The 18,925-nt window shown below is 42.1% G+C and overlaps 1 protein-coding gene across 1 annotated transcript in view; it reads right to left on the reverse strand.

Moving 5' to 3' along the window:
• TTN (titin) overlaps positions 1-18,925 on the reverse strand; it is a 236,589-nt gene that overhangs the window by 26,983 nt on the left and 190,681 nt on the right. Inside the window, exons 280-283 of the mRNA XM_059852303.1 lie at positions 1,753-18,858; positions 1,132-1,428; positions 445-1,032; positions 46-348 (exon numbers count right to left, since the gene is read on the reverse strand). Coding sequence (XP_059708286.1) covers positions 46-348; positions 445-1,032; positions 1,132-1,428; positions 1,753-18,858 — 18,294 coding nt within the window. The remainder of the gene's footprint in view (positions 1-45; positions 349-444; positions 1,033-1,131; positions 1,429-1,752; positions 18,859-18,925) is intronic.

Genomic DNA, 18,925 nt, shown 5'->3' on the forward strand with positions numbered 1-18,925 from the left:
GGGAACAGAATAGCTGGGCTTCATTATTTTATAGACAATACATACCACAAGCATCAATTGCAAGGACTGGATCAGAAGGACGACTTGCTTTTCCAATGCCAGCTGCATTTTCTGCATAAACTCTAAATTCATAGATAAGGCCAGCGCTGATTGTGGTGACTTTGAAATGAGTGGTACGAATAAGGGTCTTGTTAGCCTTCTGCCATAATATGCTGTTTCTGTCTTTCATTTCCAGGTGATATCCAGTGATGGCACTGCCACCATTAGTGACTGGTTCATGCCATCCAACAGTAATACTCTCTCGGGTAACATTAGTGACCCATGGTGTAGAAGGAGGGCCCGGTGTAGCTGATGATAGCAAAAGAATTGATCGTTAACAAAATTGTATTTTCAGCATGAGAGCACTAAAACATCAATGTATACCACGAGAAGCACGTTACTCACTGTAAGGAAGCTTGACAACCACACACTGTGAGTCTATGTGATCGCTGATGCCAAAGCGGTTCTCAGCTTTGATGCGGAACTGGTACTCTTCTCCCGTTGTCAGCCTCATAACTTTGATAACGGTTCTTGCAACAGTGGCAGACACTTCAGACCAAGCAGCAGTACTTGTTTCTCTTTTCAGTACAATATAGTTGGTAACCTGACTTCCACCATCATAAGCTGGTGGTTGCCATCTGAGTGTTACACTCTCTTCAGTGACATCACTAAGGGCAACAGGACCAACAGGAGGACCGGGTCTATCCAGCACAACAATATTAACAAATGATTTTGTGGTGCCACTTGAGTTTGCAGCAGTAATGTCATATCTGCCAGCATCAGCAGCCACACTTTCTTTAAGGTTAATGATGAGACTTTCTGCAGTGGTTTCTGTGTGAAATCTCATGGTAGGTTTCAGTGCAACACCATCTCTAGACAGTGTCACCTTTGGCAATGGTTTTCCAGTAACTGGAATTTCAACTTTTAGATTTGATCCTGCTCGAACATACACAGTGTTATGAGGGAAGCCCTTCATGTCAATCTCAGGAGATTCTGAAAAAGAAAATATTTCCAAACCATTAAAAGAATGTTCCATCTTTTAAAATATTAATGCAATTGAATGTGACTTTTGTCTCATGTCAGGAAGCGTACCTAATTGCTCCTTAACTGTAACAGGGAGCAGCAGTTCCTTAGGATCACTTAAACCCGCTTGGTTTTCTGCAGACACCCTGAAGAAATAGTCAACGTTTTCCTTAAGACCATGGACAACATGATGAGTTGTCTTTACAACTGCACACTTAACCCATTTTTGCTGTCCTTTCTCAAGAGCTTCAAGGAGGTAGCTAACAATTCTGCTTCCACCATCATGTTCTGGTTTTAGCCATGAAAGAGAAACACTATCCTTTGTGACGTTTGTTACTCCTAGCTTTTCTGGTGGGCTGGGTTTTTCTGGGAAAAAAAAGAGCAACAGGTTAAACAATATAGAAGATAATGACTTTTTATATTAGCAATTACAAAGGAACACAATCTGCATCAAAAAAATGTGATTATAAGCCAATTTGTATATTAGAAATATTTTAAGTCAAATCCAAGCAAAAATCAAAATTCAAGCTATTAGTTAGCTCTTTTTTATTTGTAAAACCACAGACATACCTACAAAAATGATCTATTTTACTGTATGCAGATTTAAAGCTTTTGACATTATTTTAAAGTAAGCACTTTAAAGCACATATTATTTTAAGTATTAACAAATTTTTTTATAGTAAAACATACCTGTTATTTTTGTTCCCTCTTTGGTCTCAGAAGGCACTCCAACACCATACTCATTTTCTCCGGAGACACGGAAGTAGTAAATGGCTCCTTCTTGCAAACCAGTCACTTTGTAGGACAGGCGATGACAGTTGTTTGTCACAGTGACCCACGCCTTTTTGCTAGCTTCTCGTTTTTCAATTACATAGTTCTTTACAGGGGCTCCACCATCATTTTCAGGAACATCCCAAGATAACACAGCAGATTCTTTAGTTACGTCTTTTGTTGCAATATTAGATGGTGGGCCAGGCGTATCAAGAACTTTGACCATTAAAGTCAAGGTGGTAGTGTTCAGGATGTTTTGCAACGTTAATGTATATTTTCCAGAATCATTTCTTGTTGCTTTTTCAATAGTAAGAGATGTACAATTACTTGAAGTGTCAATGCTTGCACGTGTACGGAGATCAGTGTCTGGTTTGTTCCATGTTACATTTGGGACTGGTTTGCCTCTGAAAGGAACAGTCATCGTGAACGATCCACCAGCCTTGACAATTAAAGTCTTCCGCATTTCACTGTCAATTTCAAAGGCAGGTTCTTCCTCTCTTTCTTTTGCCACCTGAGGTTCTGAGACATCACTTGGTTCACTGACACCCATTTTGTTAATGGATTTCACTCTAAAAACGTACTCAGAGCCTGATGTTAATCCAGTTATGGTATATTCTGTGCCTCTTAAATTCTGAATAGCTGTTGTCCAGTCAGTTTCATCAGTTTTCTTGTATTCAACTGTGTATCCTGTAACTGGAGCACCTCCATCAAAGAGTGGCTTTGTCCAACCAATTGTGATATTTGACCTTGTAGAATCCATAATCTTTGGTTTAGATGGGGGTGATGGCAAGAAGATTGGATCTTCTGCCTTAATCAATGGGGTGGTTTCACTTGGGAGACTGAGGCCAGCAGCATTTTCTGCATAAACCCGGAATTCATATTCACATCCCTCACGGAGACCTGATGATTTCACTCTTAAATCATAAACTGGCTTTTTGTTTACACGAATCCATCTTAGGCTGGTTTTTTCACGCCTTTCAATTACATAGCCCGAGATCTCATTGCCTCCATCAGACTCAGGTCTTGCCCAGCACAGAGTTATTGAATCTTTGCTCACACTGGTGATCTCTAAAGAGGTAGGTGGGCTTGGAACTGTAAATGGGTCTACAGCTTTGACAGCAACACTTTCTAGAGGCTCACCAACACCATATTTGTTAACTCCCATTACTCTGAAAATATATTCATTACCCTTCAGTAGTTTTGTCACTTTACAAGATGTTGTTTTAAGCTCTCCTTCACAAAGTGTCCATGCAATTCTGCTGGTCTCACGTTTTTCCACAATATAATGATCAATATCTGCACCACCGTTTTCTTGAGGGGGTCCCCATGACAAATGGCACTTTTCAGCAGTAAGACCATTTATTTCTAATGGACCTGCAGGTGGGCCAGGTCTATCAAGTACTTTGCAATTAATGGCCAGAGATTTTGTTCCTGCAACATTCTGTAATGTTAGCACATACTGTCCTGAATCACCTCGGATACAGTCCTTAATGGTTATTGCAGTGGTGAAATCTGTTGACACTATTTCAACTCTAGCTTTTCCTTCGAGCTCCTTGCCATCCTTTGTCCATGAAATCACTGGTATTGGCCGTCCTGCAACATCAGCATTGACTTTAAACACTTCTCCAGCTTTCACAACTACAACATCCCTGAATTTGGCATCCATCATAATTCTTGGAGCCTCTATATCATCTTTCACAGTCACAGGTCCAGTTGATTCAGATGGCTGACTGAAGAGTCCAGCAGCATTCTTTGCAATCACATGGAATTCGTAGCGCTGGTCTTCTGTAAGTCCACCTACATCAAAGTATGTTTCTTGCACATTAGTAAAATTACATTTTAGCCAACGGCCATCTGGTAGTTCTCGGCGTTCAATAATATATCCTGTTACTTTAGCTCCACCATCATATTCTGGTTTAGTCCACTTCAATGAGACAGATGTTCTTGTAATATTAGTAACTTCTGGTTGACCAGGAGGATCACATGGATCTCTTGCAGCAACTGGTTCGCATGCTTTGCTGCATTTGCCTATTCCAGCAATGTTTTCTGCATACACACGATATTCATACATCAGTCCTTCATCAAGACCTGTAACTTTCATTTGCGTATCAGTTATGAGGCTCTTGTTGACTTTTGTCCAAAGAATGCTGCTTCTTTCTTTATGCTCCAAATGGTATCCTAGTACTACGCTGCCTCCATCATTAACTGGTACCTGCCAAGTTACAATCATGAAAGATTTAGTTGCATGTGCCACACGAGGCGTTCCTGGTGGACCTGGAGGCTTAAATGGATACTCTGCCACGACAGAAGGAGAATTGGTATAAGTGCTCTTCCCATAGCGGTTTTCTGCACAAACACGGAACTGATATTCTGATCCCGTGACGAGCCGAGAAACTTTAATTGATGTTCTTGCAACTGCTGCAGATACGACCTCCCACGTTGTTGTGGTAGTATCTCTCTTCTCCACAATGTAATTGCTAATGTGACATCCACCATCATATGCTGGAGGTTTCCAAGACAGAGTTACACTATCAGCACTAACTTCATCAATTTTAACATCAGTTGGTGGTCCTGGTCTGTCAAGGACAACTACAGTTAGAGAAGCTGTTGTTGTTCCAGCAGTATTTGAAAGATGTAATTCATAATGTCCCAGATCTTCATTTGTAGCTTCCTTGATGGACAGTGAAGTTAAAGTCTTTGATGTTTCAACATTTACCCTGGTTGTCTGTTTTAAGGGATTTCCATCCTTCTTCCAGCTAACAGTGGGAAGAGGTCGCCCTCTGAATGGAATGTCAATCTTAAGATCATCTCCAGCTTTCACCGTGAATGTGTTAAAAAGAAGCTCAACAGATGGCTGGATTTCAATATCTTTTGCAATGACTGGGACACCAAGCTCTCTTGGATCACTTTTTCCCTTTTCATTAACAGCAATCACCCTGAAACTGTACTCTTCTCCCATACTTAAGCCTGTTACTGTTGCTTCCAATGTTTTTACCTGTGTACATGCACTCCATTTTACACTTCCTTTAGTCTGCATTTCTACTATATAACCAGTAATTTTACTACCACCATCACTCTCTGGCTTTTCCCATTTAATTGATGCAGAATTGCGAGTCACGTCAACAAGAATGACCTTTGAAGGTGGAGAAGGTGGTTCAGACACCTTAACTGGATCAGCAATTTCTGCTGGTAAACCAGCCCCATATTCATTTACAGCTAGAACACGGAAGTAATAACTACATCCTTCCTGGAGTTGCGTAATCTTGAAGGAATTCTTAGTACAGTTGCTTGTAACTGTGGCATATGCCTTTCTCGTGGATTCTCGCTTTTCAACAACGTAGTTGGTAATTTTAGCTCCGCCGTCAATAAGTGGTGCTTCCCAGGCTAAAGTTACAAAATCTTTTTTCACTTCTCTGATTGTCAGGTTTAGAGGTGCACTAGGTGTATCAAGCACCCTGACATTAACAAAAGCGGATTTTTTGCCACTGTTGTTCTCTAGAGTAAGATTATATCTACCACTATCAAATCTATTGACGTTGTCAATGACCAGCATTGTGTAGGAGCTGGTGACTTCAATCTGAGCTCGCTCACTAATTGTTCCTTCTGCTTTCTCCCATTTAACTTCAGGTTCTGGTCTCCCTTTGATGGTGACAAACAGGCGCAAAGTACCACTAGCACGTACAGTGACTACTTTTCGGAGATCCGCATCAAGTTCAATTTCAGGAGGTTCAGTCTTCTCCTCTGCTAAGACTGCACCAGGTATAGTCGCAGGTTCTCCTACTCCTTCTGAGTTGATGGCACAGATGCGGAAGTTATACTCCTGGTTCTCCTTCAGTTTTGTCACGGTGAACTGCTTTGCTTGTAGGCCTGTTGGTGGGGTGCAGGTAGTCCATTCATCAGCAGCAGCTTCTTTTACTTCCACTACATACCCTTTAACAGGAGCGCCACCATCATAAATGGGCTTACTCCAGGCAAGGGAAACTGATGACCTGGAAGTATCTGTAACCTTTGGATTGGTAGGTGGACCTGGTGGATATAATACATCACAAGCACGATAGAAAATGGATGGCTCACTGGGTTCCCCTACCCCTGCAGCATTTTCAGCAGACACTCTATACTCATAGAAATGCCCATCAGTTAGACCTGTTACTCTGAATCGCAAGTCTGTCAGCCTTTTCTTATTGCATTTGGTCCACCGGATACCATCCTTGTCTCGTTTTTCAAGTATGTAACCTTCAATTTCAGCTCCTCCGTTGTCTTCTGGGCGACCCCATGTTACCACCATAGAATCTTTTGTGATTGCTGAAACTTCAGGTGTTGAAGGAGGACCAGGGGGTTTGTATGGATTGCGAGCCACAACTGGTTCAGATTCCAAGGGCTCTCCAACTCCATATTTATTCACTGCCATTACACGGAAAATGTATTCATTGCCAGGAAGGAGTTTGGTTACTTTGTGATTTAGAGCCTGCACATCTGTTGCTACTTGTGTCCATGAAAGCCGACTTGTCTCTCTCTTCTCAATGATATAATGTGAGATACTAGAACCACCGTCATGTGAAGGTGGAGACCATGACAAGTAACATTTTTCTGCGGTGACACCTGTAACGTTCAAAGGTCCTTCTGGAGGTCCTGGTCTGTCAAGCACTTTCACAGTGATTGGTATAGATTTGGTTCCACCAACATTTTTGAGGTTAAGAGTATAGTGACCTCCATCTACTCTTATACAGTCTTTGACAGTGAGACTTGTTTTCTCAATGGTAGATTTAATTTCCATTCTTGCAGTTGTTTCTTCAAGGTCTTTACCGTCTTTTGACCATGTAATGTCAGGAATAGGTTTGCCATGGATATCAGCTTCAAGAACAAAGGTTTCTCCAGCATGAACAACAATGACATCTCTGTATTTAGGATCCAATGAAGCTCCTGGTGCTTCAATTTCATCTCTGGCAGTAATAGGCCCTGTACTTTCAGATGGTTCACTCAAGCAACCTGCTGCATTTCTTGCAATGACTCTGAATTCATATCGTTGGTTTTCAACAAGACCACTTACTGTAAATTCTGTTTCCAACACATTTGTAAAGCTGGCTTTCATCCACCGACCGTCTGGCAGTTCTTTCTTTTCTACAATATAACCAGTTATTTTGCTTCCACCATCATATTCTGGCTTTTTCCACTTCAGTGTGATATTACTCCTTGTAACAACAATGGCTTCTGGGCGGCCAGGTGGGTCACAAGGATCTCGGGCAACATACAGCTCTGATACTTTGCTGACTTTGCCAATGCCAACAATGTTTTCAGCAGAAACTCTGAACTCATATTCAAGACCTTCTTCAAGGCCGTCTGTTTTGTATTTGGTGTCCACAATAAGTGACTTGTTCTGTTTTGTCCAAAGAATGCTGTTCTTATCTTTACGCTCAAGATGGTAGCCAAGAACTTTGCTTCCTCCATCATTAACTGGTTCATGCCATTGTACAATCATGTGGTCCTTGGAAGATGCTGTAACAAATGGGGTTCCAGGTGGTCCAGGCACCTTGTAGGGGTATTGCACAACAACTGATTTAGAAGCCAAAGGAGAGCTCTTTCCATATCTATTTTCAGCAGAAATCCTGAACTGGTATTCAGAACCTGTTTTAAGCTTTGTTGCTTTGATGGTTGTTCTTGCAACAGTTGCTGACACGATGTTCCATGTGGTAGTGCTTGTGTCACGCTTTTCTACTATATAGTTGCTTATCTGGCAGCCACCAGTATAATCAGGTGGATCCCATGATAAAACAACAAAGTCTGCACTAATTTCGTCAAAGCGGACAGGTCCTCGTGGTGGGCCAGGCTTTTCTAGCACAATTATGCTCAGGTGCTCTGTTGCTGTACCTGCTGCATTTGTTGCTGTTACTGTGTATTTACCAAAGTCTTCCCTGTTGCTTTCTTTAATATGTAAAATAGTTGATGTCGTTGTATTCTCAATATTTAATCTGGTTGTCTGCTTCAGTGGCTGCTCATCTTTTGTCCAAGTAATAGTAGGTTTGGGTCTACCTATAAATGGTACTTCTACCTTCAGATCTTCTCCAGCTTGTACACTGTATGTATTAAACATCAGTTTGAAACTTGGCTCAATAGTCAGGTCTTTTGCTATCACAGGAATTCCAAGTGCTCTGGGATCACTTTTGCCTTTTTCATTGTAGGCAATCACACGGAATTGATATTCCTGTCCTGGACTCAAACCAGACACCTCTGCATTACATGTTTTGGTCTCACTAACAACACTCCATTTTTCTGTTCCTTTAGGCAACATTTCAACAAGATATCCCAAAATTCTGCTACCTCCATCATGTTCAGGTTTTTCCCATGTAAGTGATGCACTTCTCTGAGTGACATCAGTGAGTGTTACTTTCCCAGGAGGCAGAGGTGGCTCTGAGGCTTTGATAGCATCCCTGGTTTCAACTGGAACGCCAATTCCATATTCATTTTCAGCCATAACTCTGAAGTAATAGATTGCTCCTTCTGTAAGATTTTCAACTTTAAAACTTGTCTTGGCACACTTAGCACTTACATTTGCAAATGCCTTCCTGGTTGACTCACGCTTGTCTATTACATAGTTCTTTACCTTTGCACCACCATCAATAATCGGTGGCTCCCAAGATAATACAGCAGAATCCTTCTTTATATCCTTTACCACTAAGTTTTGTGGGGGTCCTGGCGTGTCCAAGACTTTCACTGTAACAAATGCAGATTTAGAACCACTGCTGTTCTCCAGCTTAAGAATATACTTTCCGGCATCATTTCTATCACAGTTGTCAATTGAAAGTTGTGTGTAGTTTATGCCTTTATCAATCTGAACTTTTTCTGAGAATTCACCTTCTTCTCGGGACCATGTGATGTCAGGTGTTGGTCGTCCCCTGAATGGAATGTGAATCCTGGCAGACCCACCAGCTCTAACCACTATCCCTTTCCTTAGCTCTGAATCAATATCAAGTTCTGGAGCTTCAAGTTTGTCTTCTGGTTTAATAGTACCAGGAACTGATGCAGCCTCTCCCACACCAATCTTGTTGAGAGCACACACTCGTAGTTTGTATTCTTGATGTTCAGTTAGCTTTTTGATCTCAAATCGAGTGGCACGTATGCCTGTCTGTGGAGTAACAAGCGACCATTCATCTTCATCTGCTTTACAGATTTCTACAAGGTATCCCTGGATTTCACAACCACCATCATAAATAGGTTTACTCCAACCGAGTGTAACTGAACTTTTGGTGGTATCCACAACATGGGCATTTGTAGGTGGGCCAGGCTTGAACATCGGGTCACAAGCTTTGAAGTAGGGAGAAACTTGGCTTGGTTCACCAACTCCAGCAGCATTTTCAGCAGAAACTCTGAATTCATATTCATGATCCTCTGATAAACCTGTAACTCTTAATCGCAAATCTGTAATGCGGCGTTTATTGCATTTTATCCATCTGATGCCTGCTCGGTCTCTCTTTTCTACAATGTAACCTACGATTTCACTACCTCCATCACTGTCTGGCCGGGTCCAGCACACAGTCATAGAATCCTTCGTGATGTTGGTAATTTCCAAGGCCTTTGGTGGTCCAGGAACCACAAATGGATTTCTCATCATTACTGGCACAGATTCTAATGGCTCACCAACCCCATATTTGTTAACTGCCATGATACGGAAGACGTATTCATTTCCTTCCAAGAGTTTTGTTACTTTCAGCATTGTAGGTAAAACTTCTGAAGCAACCACAGTCCATGCCAGGCGGCTAGTTTCTCTCTTCTCTACAATGTAATGAGAAATATCACTGCCACCATCGTGAAGAGGAGGACCCCATGCCAGCGCACATTTTTCAGCTGTAACTCCTGTCACTTGGACCGGGCCCTCTGGAGGTCCTGGCCTGTCCAAGACTTTTACGTTTACTGTCACTGTCTTTGTTCCTGCAACATTAGAGGCTTCTAGAATGTACTGTCCACCATCAACTCTAATAGCATCTTTTACAGTTATTAATGCACTGAAATCTGTGTTCTTTATTTCATATCTAGCAGTGTCCTCAAGCTCTTTATCTCCTTTGTACCACTTAATGGTTGGTAGTGGCTTTCCATGAACATCAGCCTCAAGTCTGAATGTTTCACCAGCATTTACAACAATAGTGTCTTTGTACTTCGGATCCATTGAAATTCTTGGAAGTTCAACTTCGTCCCTTGCTGTTATTGGTCCTGTACTGTCAGAAGGTTTGCTTATTGCACCTGCAGCATTCTTTGCAATAACTCTAAATTCATATCTTTGGTCTTCAGTAAGTCCTGTTACAGTGAACTGAGTTTCAATTATATTTGTGAAGCTCGCTTTCATCCAGCGACCATCTGGTAAGTCACGTTTCTCTACAATATAACCAGTAACCTTGCTTCCACCATCATATTCTGGTTTGGTCCACTGTAGAGTAATAGCGCTTCTTTTTATTATTATAGCTTCTGGGCGACCTGGAGGATCACATGGATCACGAGCTACATAGCACTCAGAACACTTACTTGTTCTGCCTACACCAACAATATTTTCTGCAGAAACTCGAAACTCGTACTCAATTCCTTCTTCAAGGTTATTTGTCTTAAAACTTGTGTCCTGAATAATAGTCTTGTTTACTTTAGTCCATAGAATGCTGTTTTTCTCCTTTCTCTCAAGATGGTAACCCAACACTCTACTGCCACCATCATTTACTGGTTCATGCCATTGTACAACCATGGAGTCCTTTGTAACTGTTGTCACAAATGGTGTGCCAGGAGGTCCTGGTTCCTTGTAGGGATACTGTGCTACGACAGGCGCAGATTCCAATGCAAAACTCTGCCCATACCTGTTCTCAGCAAATATTCTGAACTGGTATTCTGAACCAGTTTTCAGTTTAGTCACCTTCAGCGTAGTTCTTGCAACAGTAGCTGAAACTGTTTCCCATACAGTGGTTGTTGTATCTCTCTTGTGCACAATATAGTTGGTGATTTGGCAGCCGCCTGTGTACGCTGGGGGATTCCATGACAGGGTAATACTTTCTGCACTTATTTCATCAAACTTCACAGGTCCAACTGGAGGGTCAGGTTTGTCTAGAGTAATAATTTCAACAGAGGCAGACTTCTGCCCAACAACATTAGCCACAGTGATTTCATAAGTGCCACTGTCTTCTTTGCTAGTTTCCTTAAGATGCAATACAGTGAGATCAGCTGAATCGCTGACATTGACTCTTGTTGTCTGCCTCAACGGCTGGCCATCTTTAACCCAGGTAACAGTTGGCTTAGGTCGACCTGCAATTGGTATTTCTACTTTTAGGTCCTGTCCCACCTGAACACTGTAACTGTGGAAAGCAGGTCTTACATCAGGTTCAATCACCAGGTCTTTGGCAACTATTGGAACTGCAAGTGCTCTAGGATCACTCTTACCCTTTTCATTTACAGCCATTACTCTAAAAAGATATTCTTCTCCTTGAGTTAGATTAGTGACAACTGCTTCAAGTGTTTTAACACGAGCACACTCTGACCACTTCTCACTGCCCTTTGCTTGCATTTCAACAATATATTGTATGATTTTGCTACCACCATCATGTTCAGGTTTTGCCCAGCTTAGTGAGACACTGTTTCTTGTGACATCATCCACTGTTATTTTCCCAGGAGGCTGTGGAACTTCAGCAACTTTAATTGGGTCACTGGTTTCTGCAGGGAGGCCAATTCCATATTCATTCTCAGCAGAGACTCTGAAGAAGTAATAGCAGCCCTCCTGAAGCTGATCTACTTTCCACGAAGTCTTGTGGCAGTTTGTTACAACAGCTGCATATGCCTTTCTTGTCGCTTCACGCTTTTCAATAATGAAATTCTTTATTTTTGCTCCACCATCCAAGAGAGGAGGCTCCCATGAAAGTGAAACAGAGTCCTTAGTGATCTCTCTGATTTTTAAATTAACAGGTGCACTTGGGGTATCCAGTACTCTTACACTGACAAATGCAGACTTTGTTCCACTGCTGTTTTCCAAGGTCAGAGTATATTTTCCGCTATCAAATCTGTTAACATTATCTAGAACAAGGGAAGTAAAGCTACTAGTGGTATCAATAATAGCTGCTTCTCTGATGTCACCTTCCACTTTACCCCATTTTACTTCAGGTGTTGGACGACCTCTGATGGGAACAAACAGTCTTAAGGAACCTCCTGCTCTCACATTTACAATCTTCCTTAATTCCATGTCAAGGTCAAGGTCTGGTGCCTCCATTTTCTCTTCTACAATTACAGAACCAGGAACATCTGCATGCTCTCCAACTCCTGCTTTATTAACTGCACATATGCGGAATTTGTATTCATGTTTTTCCACTAATTTTTCTACTTCCATATGAGTATTCTTAATTCCAGTTGGAGGGGTACAAATTGCCCATTCACCATCACTTACATCACATTTTTCCACAATGTATCCCTGAATTTCAGAGCCACCATCATATATAGGTTTGCCCCATGAAAGAAAAACTGAAGATCTTGTAACATCCGTAACTTTAGGATTATTGGGTGGACCTGGCTTGTAAATAGGATCACATGCTTTGTAGTAAGTAGAAGGTGGACTTGGTTCACTAAGACCAGCAGCATTTTCAGCTGAAACTCTGTACTCATAATCATGATTTTCTATAAGACCAGTCACTCTGTATCGCAGTTCACTTATCAGGCGTTTGTTACATCTTGTCCAGCGAATGCCTTCCTTATCTCGTTTTTCAAGGACATAGCCTAGGATTTCACTGCCGCCATCTGAGGCTGGTCTTTCCCATACAACTATCATAGAATCCTTGGTAACTGCTGTGACTTCTGGAGCCTTGGGAGGAAGTGGCACAACAAATGGGTTCTTTGCGACTACGGGGTCAGACTCAAGAGGTTCACCAACACCATATTTATTTACTGCCATGATGCGGAAAACGTACTCATTTCCTTCTAGAAGTTTTGTAACTTTGCAGTTCAAGGTTTGCACATTTGAGTCAACAATAGTCCACACCAAGCGACTGGTTTCCCTTTTTTCTACAACGTAGTGTGAAATATCGCTACCACCATCTTGTAGTGGAGGTTTCCATGACAGTGTGCATTTTTCAGCTGTAACACCTGTAAACTCAACAGGTCCTTCTGGGGGTCCAGGTCTATCAAGAACTTTGACGTTAACAGGAACCTTCTTTTCACCTGCAACATTCTTTGCCAGTAGTACATACTGCCCACTGTCAACTCTCGTGGCTTCCTTCACACTGAGGCTTGTTGCAAAATCAGTAGTTTTTATTTCCATATGAGCAGTGCTTGTCAGCTCACGATCACCTTTAAACCACTGAATGGAAGGTATTGGTTTGCCATGAACATCAGCATCAAGCTTGAATGACTCACCAGCATTCACTACAATAGTGTCTCTGTATTTTGGATCCATACTTATTTGAGGTGGTTCTACTTCATCTCTTGCTGTAATTGCCCCTGAGCTCTCAGACGGTTCGCTGAAAACACCTGCAGCATTTCGCGCTATAACACGAAACTCGTATCTCTGATTTTCAACTAGACCAGTTACTTCAAACTGAGTATCAATGACATTTGTAAAGCTTGCTTTCATCCAACGGCCATCAGGTAATTCCTTCTTCTCAACAACATAACCTGTGATTTTACTTCCACCATCATATATAGGTTTCTTCCACTGGAGTGTTACTGAGCTTCTTGTGACAATTACAGGTTCTGGACGGCCTGGAGGGTCACATGGGTCACGTGCAGTATAGCATTCAGATGCTCTACTTGCCTTTCCAATTCCCACTATGTTTTCTGCAGAGACTCTGAATTCATATTCGAGACCTTCCTCAAGGCCAGTTGTCTTAAATTTGGTATCAGGAAGAGGTGTTTTATTCAGTTTAGCCCACAGAATGCTGTTTCTTTCTTTGCGCTCCAAGTGATAACCAATGATCCTGCTACCGCCATCGTTGACTGGTTCGTGCCATTGTACCACCATGCTGTCTTTTGAGACATTTGTTACAAAAGGAGTTCCAGGTGGACCAGGAACTTTAAATGGGTATTGGGCTACTATTGACTCTGAGGTGAGATACGTACTCTTCCCATATCTGTTCTCAGCTGCAATTCTGAACTGATATTCACAGCCAGTCTTTAAACGACATGCTTTTATAGTTGTTCTAGCAACAGTAGCTGACACAATATGCCAAGTTGTGGTGGAAGTGTCTCTTCTCTCTACAATGTAATTATTGATAGAGCTACCACCATCATACTTGGGTGGTTCCCAGGAAATGGTAATACTATCTGCTGTGACTTCATCTACTTTTACTGGTCCAGTTGGAGGTCCTGGTTTGTCAAGGACAACAATATTTAGAGTCTCAGTTGCTTCACCAGCAGAGTTTGTAAGTTTAACTAAATATGCTCCCACATCTTCTCTGCAGGCTTCTTTAATTGTTAACACTGTGTTGTTTTCCGAGCTTTCTGCATTTACTCTTGTAGTCTGCTTCAATGCCACATTGTCTTTATGCCAAGACACTGCCGGTTTGGGTCGACCAACAAAAGGAACATCAACCTTTAAGTCCTCTCCTGCTAGAACACTGAAAGTGGTAAACAGTAGTTTGAAAGCTGGTGGGATCACAAGATCTTTTGCAACCACTGGTATACCCAGCTGGCGAGGATCACTGATGCCTTTCTCATTCTGAGCTGAAACACGGAAGGTGTATTCTTCACCTTGGATCAGTCCTGTGATGGTGGCTTCAGTAACTTTTACAGTAGCACAGGTTGACCACTTTTCACTGCCTTTGCTTTGCATTTCTACAATATAGCCCAGAATTCTGCTGCCACCATCGTGTTCGGGTTTTTCCCAAGATAAGGTTACGCTATTTCTTGTCACATCCAACAAAGTTATTTTCCCTGGTGGAAGTGGTCTTTCTGACACTTTTATGGATTCTGAAGTTTCAACTGGAAGGCCTATTCCATACTCATTTTCAGCAAGGACTCTGAAGTAGTAGTTGCAGCCTTCTTGCAGTGAATCAACTTTCCAGCTGGTCTTGTGGCAATTTGCATTAACAGTTGAATAAGCTTTTCTTGTTGATTCACGCTTTTCAACGATGTAATTTTTTATTTTAGAGCCACCATCTATGAGAGGAGGCTCCCATGTGAGTGTAACTGAAGATTTTGTAACCTCCTTTATTTTCAAATCTTGAGGTGCCCCTGGAGTATCAAGAACTCTGACGTTGACAAAAGCTGTTTTACTACCTGAGCTGTTTTCAATTGTCAGTATGTATTTGCCACTATCAAATCTATTTACATTTTCAACAATAAGTAAAGTATAAGAGCTTGTTGATTCAATGCTCGCTCTATCCAAAGATTCCCCATGTTCTCTTGTCCATTTAACTTCAGGTGCTGGTCTTCCTTTGATTGGGACAAAGAGTCTCAGAGTACAGCAAGCTCTAATAGTTACAACTTTACGTAGCTCTGCATCAAGTTCAATCTCTGGAGGTAGCATTCTTTCTTCAGCTTTTGGAGTGCCAGGAACAAGAGCAGGTTCCCCAAGACCTTCAGAGTTCATAGCATATATCCGTATTTTATACTCTTGGTTTTCTTTCAAGTCAGTGATGGTAAAAGAAGTGGCCTTTAGACCCACTGGTGGAGTTACAATCTTCCACTCATCTTCTTCAGGTAGTGCAATCTCAACCATGTAACCTGTGATCTCCGAACCACCATCATATATTGGTTTGTTCCATGCTATTGTGATAGAGGACTTGCTGCTATCCAAAACACGAGGATTACCTGGGGGACCAGGCTTAAACACAGTATCACAGGCTTTATAGAATGGACTGGTTGGGCTTGGCTCACTGACACCAGCAGCATTTTCTGCCATGACTCTGTATTCATATTCATGGCCTTCTGTCAGTCCAGACACTTTAAAACGTAAGTCAGTAACAACCCTTTTGTTACATTTCACCCACCGTAGACCGGTCTTGTCGCGACGTTCCACAATATAGTTAGTTATTGGGCTCCCACCATCAGAATCAGGATGGCCCCAACAGACAACCATAGAATCCTTTGTAATTGCTGTGACTTCAGGTGTTTTAGGTGGATCAGGTGGAACATATGGATTTACTGCAAGAATGGGCTCTGATTCCAGAGGCTCACCAACTCCGTATTTGTTTACAGCCATAACTCGGAACACGTACTCATTGCCCTTCAACAGTTTAGTGACCTTCAGTTTAGTCACTGGAACTTCTGTGCCTACAGATGTCCATGCCAATCTACTTGTTTCACGTTTTTCAACCACATAATGGTCAATCTTTGCTCCTCCATCATCGAGCGGGGGTAGCCACGACAGCACACATTTTTCTGCAGTGACTTCAGACACAGCCAAAGGCCCTTCTGGAGGACCAGGTCTATCAAGAACTTTAACATTGAAGATATGCTTGGCAAAGCCACCAGGGTTTGTTGCAGTAAGTGTGTAAGCACCACCATCTCTTCTTGAGGAATCTTTGTTGGTGAGAATGGTAGAGAAATCTGCTATTTTTATTTCTAATTTTGCTGTGTCCTCAAGCTCTTTTTCTCCTTTTGTCCATGTCATAGTTGGTGGAGGGCGACCTGAAACATCAGCCTCAAGTCTGAAAACTTCACCTGCTTTCAGCACTATGGTGTCCTTGTATTTAGCATCCACCTTTATCCTTGGTGCTTCAATGTCATCTCTACAAGTGATTGCATCTGATGGCTCTGAGGGCTGACTAACAGCTCCACCAGCATTCCTAGCAATGACACGGAATTCATAGGCAGCATCTTCTGTCAAACCACTTACAGTGAATTCAGTCTCTAGTATATTGCTGAAATTAGCCTTCAGCCAACGGCCATTTGGAAGGTCTCTTTTTTCAACAGTGTAGCCAGTTATCTTAAAACCTCCATTATATTCTGGTTTAGTCCACTTCAGTGTAACTGCATGTCTTGTAATGTTCAGAGGTATTGGCTTACCAGGTGGATCTATTGGGTCCAGGGCAAACACAGGCTCAGATGGCTTGCTTGGCTTACTCTTCCCAGCCAGGTTTTCTGCTATAACACGGAATTCATATGCAATGCCATCGGTAAGTCCAGATGATTTAAAGATATTTCCTGACACCAACATTTTACTTACAGTCTGCCAAACAATGCTGTTTCGCTCTTTTCTTTCAATGTGATACCCCAGTATTGGGCTTCCACCATCACTAACTGGCTCATTCCAGCTAATGGTCATGGACTCTTTGGTAACTGCAATCACCTGAGGAGTGCCAGGAGGCCCAGGTACCTTAAATGGATAGTTGGCAACTACAGACTCTGAAGTAATGGCTGGACCAACTCCATATCTGTTTTGAGCTTTGACGCGGAACTGATACTCCACTCCGGTAGTAAGACGAACGGCTTTAAACGTAGTGCGTATCACTGTGGTTGCCAATTCAGTCCACGTGGTACTGTCGGTCTGACGCATTTCTACAACATAGTTACTTATTGGTACACCACCATCATTCAAAGGAGGCTCCCAGGAGAATGTTAGGAAATCACATGAAATTTCTTCAAATTTGATTGGTCCAGTAGGCGGTCCAGGTATGTCATGAACCTGAACTGTGATTACTTCACTAACTTCTCCAACAATATTTTTAGCTGACAGTGGATATTGACCACTATCACTTCGAATACATTCATTGATGGTCAGTATGGTTGCAGTTGCTGTATTTTCATAATTTACCCTTTGTGTTTGCTTAAGTATTTGGTCTTCTTTCTTCCAAGTCACAGTAGGCCTTGGACGACCAAGTACAGGGATTTCAATCTTGATATTGTCACCAGCTTTGGCAATGACTGTTTTCTGGTAAAGAGCACGGAGGTCAAACTCTGGTAGCATTGTTTGCTCCTTGATAATAACTGGTCTGCTTTCCCTTGGGGCACTTCTTCCAGCACTGTTAACTGCCATAACCTGGAAAGTATACTCTTCATTTTCAGTTAGATTCTTTACTACACAGTCCAGCGTTTTTACAGTGGTGATGTGTGCCCACTGGTTGGTTCCTTTTCTCTGTGCTTCAATTACATACCCAGTGATCTTGCTGCCGCCATCATGTTCTGGTTTTGGCCAAGCTAGGCTAACTGAATTTCGTGTTACATCCATAATATTAAGGCTCTCAGGTGGGGATGGGGCCTCAGAAGCTTTTACTGGTTCTGTAGTTTCAGCTGGTTCACCAATACCATACTCATTTTCAGCCAGTACTCTGAAATAGTATTCACACCCCTCAGCCAAGTTAGGAACCTTGAAGGAACACTTCTGGCAGTTGGTTGTGACTGTTGAATATGCCTTCCGAGTTGATTCGCGTTTCTCAACAATATAGTTGGTTATACGTGAACCTCCATCTACCAGAGGCATATCCCATTGGAGGGTGATGCTGTCCTTGGTTATTTCTCTAGGCTTAAGGTTTATTGGTGGACCTGGTGTATCCAAGACTTTTACATTTACAAAGCCAGTCTTCTTACCAGCAGCATTTTCAAGAGTCATTACGTATTTTCCTGCATCATATCTGGTGCACTCTGTGACAATCAAGAGTGTGAAAGAGTCTGTATTTTCAATACTGGCACGTCCTTTGAGTGAAAGATCATCTTTTGTCCATGTAACTTCTGGAGTTGGACGTCCTTTAATTGGTACAAAAATCCTAATAGTGCATCCAGCTCTAACAACAAGTGTTCTTCTTAGCTCAGCATCCAGTTCGAAGTCAGGAACCTCTTCTCGGTCAACAATTTCCACACTTGGAATTATTGCCGCTTCACCGACACCTGCAGCATTCATGGCAGAGATTCTGAAATTATACTTGGCCCCGGTCTGCAGAGGAGCTACAACAAACTGAGTGATTCTTAAAGCAGTCCCTATTGTGTCTTTCACCCATTCATCTTCTCCTTCTTTTTGATGCTCTACTATATAGCCAGTGATTTCAAGACCACCATCATAGTGAGGCTTGTTCCAGGCTAAAGATGCACTTGTCTTTGTGGTGTCAGTCACTCTTGGATTTGCAGGTGGACCTGGTGGGTCTGAAAAGCAAATAAAAGATAAAACATTACATTACAGCAGAAGTCATTTATATATGCTCTCTGAATG

Source organism: Haemorhous mexicanus, chromosome 8 (assembly GCF_027477595.1).
Source record: "Haemorhous mexicanus isolate bHaeMex1 chromosome 8, bHaeMex1.pri, whole genome shotgun sequence".
Taxonomy (NCBI): domain Eukaryota; kingdom Metazoa; phylum Chordata; class Aves; order Passeriformes; family Fringillidae; genus Haemorhous; species Haemorhous mexicanus.